This window comes from Scomber scombrus, unplaced genomic scaffold (genome assembly GCF_963691925.1).
Source record: "Scomber scombrus unplaced genomic scaffold, fScoSco1.1 SCAFFOLD_183, whole genome shotgun sequence".
NCBI classification, from domain to species: domain Eukaryota; kingdom Metazoa; phylum Chordata; class Actinopteri; order Scombriformes; family Scombridae; genus Scomber; species Scomber scombrus.
In genome coordinates, this window is record NW_026910476.1 from 70,001 (window position 1) to 74,341 (window position 4,341).

Below are 4,341 nucleotides of genomic sequence, written 5' to 3' on the forward strand. Positions count from 1 at the left end.
CAGATCAACTAAAGTCAATCAGGAAGTTCAGTGTGCTGCAGTAATTACTGTAATAACTGTGCAGCTTCTTTTAAAAGGTGGATTTCTGAAACGCTCCCAGTGGGACGGAGACCAGCCTCAGCACAGCTGGATGAGGAGCCTCCACATCTGGTGTGTTCAGGTAAACACACTGACTGTTATTATAACGTGTGTTCTAGTCGTTATGACTCAAAGCTCTTCTACACTAAATGTCTCATTCACACATTCACACATTCACACATTCACACACATTCACACACATTCACACACATTCACACACATTCACACACATTCACACACATTCACACACATTCACACACATTCACACACTGATGACAGCAGCTTCCACACAGAGCACCAACCTGCTCATCAGGAGGAAACATTCAGTACGTTATTCTGATCGTATCAGACGTAGTTTGGACTTTTAAAATGCTTGTAAACACCTTACAGACCTACATCAGACCTACATCAGATCTACATCAGATCTACATCAGATCTACATCAGATCTACATCAGATCTACATCAGACCTACATCAGACCTACATCAGATCTACATCAGACCTACATCAGATCTACATCAGATCTACATCAGATCTACATCAGATCTACATCAGATCTACATCAGATCTACATCAGACCTACATCAGATCTACATCAGACCTACATCAGATCTACATCAGACCTACATCAGATCTACATCAGACCTACATCAGACCTACATCAGATCTACATCAGACCTACATCAGACCTACATCAGACCTACATCAGATCTACATCAGACCTACATCAGACCTACATCAGATCTACATCAGACCTACATCAGATCTACATCAGATCTACATCAGACCTACATCAGACCTACATCAGACCTACATCAGACCTACATCAGACCTACATCAGACCTTCTTCGGACCATAACAGACATCTCAACATCGGATAAGAACACCTAGATAATTCCTTCATAGTCGGCATTTTAACACCATGTAAACTCCGCTGTAGCTTTGACCCGGAAGTGAAAGATCTGTTGTTCTTTTATATTTATTATTAGAAGGAAAATAATGTACGTTACTGTAGCATCGTTCATCTCCTCATACGCCATCTTTGTTTGAATGCCGTCAGATAGTTTGTTGTTGCTGTTAAGTAGAGGTCAACAGGAAGTGGCTGTTTGTTGAGAGGTCAACAGGAAGTGGCTGTTTGTTGAGAGGTCAACAGGAAGTGGCTGTTTGTTGAGAGGTCAACAGGAAGTGGCTGTTTGTTGAGAGGTCAACAGGAAGTGACTGTTTGTTGAGAGGTCAACAGGAAGTGACTGTTTGTTGAGAGGTCAACAGGAAGTGGCTGTTTGTTGAGAGGTCAACAGGAAGTGGCTGTTTGTTGAGAGGTCAACAGGAAGTGACTGTTTGTTGAGAGGTCAACAGGAAGTGGCTGTTTGTTGAGAGGTCAACAGGAAGTGGCTGTTTGTTGAGAGAGCTACAGCGCCACCTAGCGTAATGGAGTCAGCCATGCTCCGGCTGTTTATCCCACTCTCTGAACGGCAGGTAAACTCAGACTAGTGATCCAGTCTGATGTCTTTAACTCTTATCATCAGTAATACAAATGTTTTGCTGCATGTAAACATACTGATTCATACACCTTCACACACCGTTGGCATAGCAACGGGAGGAGTTTGGGGTTCAGTATCTTGCCCAAGGAAACATGGACAATTGGACTGGAGGAGCCAGGGTTTGGGTCAGGGTTCTACCTGCTGATCCACAGCCGGTGCTTCAGACAGACAGTCAGGCAGAAAGACAGAAACACACAGTACCTGTACCTGCAGGGATCCAGGGGTTGCTGGCTGGTCTGTCCTGGGTGTCTCCCTGCTCCCAGTCGAAGTCGTCATCTTTGGACTGGACCAGTAAGCAGTCTGGACCCTGACCAGACAGACAGGCTGTAAGACAGACAGACAGACAGGTGGTCAGTTACTGTGCTCATGTTTAAGCTTCTAGAGAAACCAGAACAGATATGAGGAGGAACCAGAAGGTTTACATCAGAAACAGTTTAACAGGTTTAACAGATAAAACATCAAACAGGGATTATTTAAAAGTTCAGAGCAGCAGCTGGACATTCAACAGTTATCTTATAAATCACCTTTAATCACTCAGTAATTCTATTGATATGATGAAGTACAGTGTGAGCACAGAGCGTCAGAGCCATGTAATCATAGCGTCGCTGGTTAGAATCCAGCCAGACACCAACGCTGCAGGTCCTTCCTCTCTGACAGTTACTGGATAAATAACATCACTCCTAACCACACTACTGAAGAAGATACATGATGGAGACCTGATGGAGATACGATGGAGACATGATGGAGACACGATGTAGACATGATGGAGACATGATGGAGACATGATGGAGACATGATGAAGATACGATGGAGACACGATGGAGACATGATGAAGATACGATGGAGACACGATGGAGACATGATGGAGACATGATGAAGATACGATGGAGACACGATGGAGACATGATGGAGACACGATGTAGACATGATGGAGACATGATGGAGACATGATGGAGACATGATGGAGACACGATGTAGACATGATGGAGACATGATGGAGACATGATGGAGACATGATGAAGATACGATGGAGACACGATGGAGACATGATGAAGATACGATGGAGACACGATGGAGACACGATGGAGACACGATGGAGACATGATGAAGATACGATGGAGACACGATGGAGACATGATGGAGACATGATGGAGACATGATGAAGATACGATGGAGACATGATGGAGACATGATGGAGACATGATGGAGACATGATGGAGACACGATGGAGACACGATGTAGACATGATGGAGACATGATGGAGACATGATAGAGATATGATGAAGACATGATGGAGACACAATGGAGACATGATAGAGATATGATGAAGACATGATGGAGACACGATGGAGACATGATGGAGACATGATGGAGACACGATGGAGATATGATGGAGACATGATGGAGACATGATGGAGATATGATGGAGACATGATGAAGACATGATGGAGACATGATGGAGATATGATGGAGACACGATGGAGACACAATGGAGACATGATGGAGACATGATGGAGACATGATGAGACATGATGGAGACACGATGGAGACATGATGGAGACATGATGGAGACATGATGGACACATGATGGAGACATGATGGAGATACGATGGAGACACGATGGAGACACGATGGAGACACGATGGAGACATGATGGAGACATGATGGAGACATGATGAAGATACGATGGAGACATTATGGAGACATGATGGAGATACGATGGAGACATGATGGAGATACGATGGAGACATGATGAAGACATGATGAAGATACGATGGAGACATGATGGAGACACGATGGAGACATGATGAAGACATGATGAAGATACGATGGAGACATGATGGAGACATGATGGAGACATGATGGAGACCTGATGGAGACATGATGGAGACACGATGGAGATACGATGGAGACATGATGGAGACATGATGGAGACATGATGGAGACATGATGGACACATGATGGAGACATGATGGAAATACGATGGAGACATGATGGAGACATGATGGAGACACGATGGAGACATGATGGAGACATGATGGAGACACAATGGAGACATGATGGAGACATGATGAAGACATGATGGAGACCTGATGGAGACATGATGGAGACACGATGGAGATACGATGGAGACATGATGGAGACATGATGGAGATATGATGGAGACATGATGGACACATGATGGAGACATGATGGAAATACGATGGAGACATGATGGAGACATGATGGAGACACGATGGAGACATGATGGAGACATGATGGAGACACAATGGAGACATGATGGAGACATGATGAAGACATGAAGGAGACATGATGGAGACATGATGGAGACACGATGGAGACACGATGGAGACATGATGGAGACATGATGGAGACATGATGGAGACATGAAGGAGACATGATGGAGACATGATGGAGACACAATGGAGACATGATGGAGACATGATGGAGACACGATGAAGACACGATGAAGACATGATGGAGACATGATGGAGACATGATGAAGACACGATGAAGACATGATGGAGACATGATGGAGACACAATGGAGACATGATGAAGACATGATGGAGACATGATGGAGACATGATGGAGACATGATGAAGACACGATGAAGACATGATGGAGACATGATGGAGACACGATGGAGACACGATGGAGACATGATGGAGACATGATGGAGACACAATGGAGACATGATGAAGACATGATGGAGACATGAT

At 44.5% G+C, this 4,341-nt stretch overlaps 1 protein-coding gene across 1 annotated transcript in view; it reads right to left on the reverse strand.

Moving 5' to 3' along the window:
- Positions 1 to 1,943, reverse strand: part of LOC133977048 (receptor-type tyrosine-protein phosphatase mu-like) — a gene marked incomplete at its 5' end in the record, with an annotated part of 60,763 nt that extends 58,820 nt beyond the window's left edge. The window contains 1 exon segment of the mRNA XM_062415189.1: positions 1,827 to 1,943. Within this exon segment, the coding sequence (XP_062271173.1) occupies positions 1,827 to 1,943 (117 nt within the window).
- Positions 1,944 to 4,341: the final 2,398 nt, after the last annotated feature.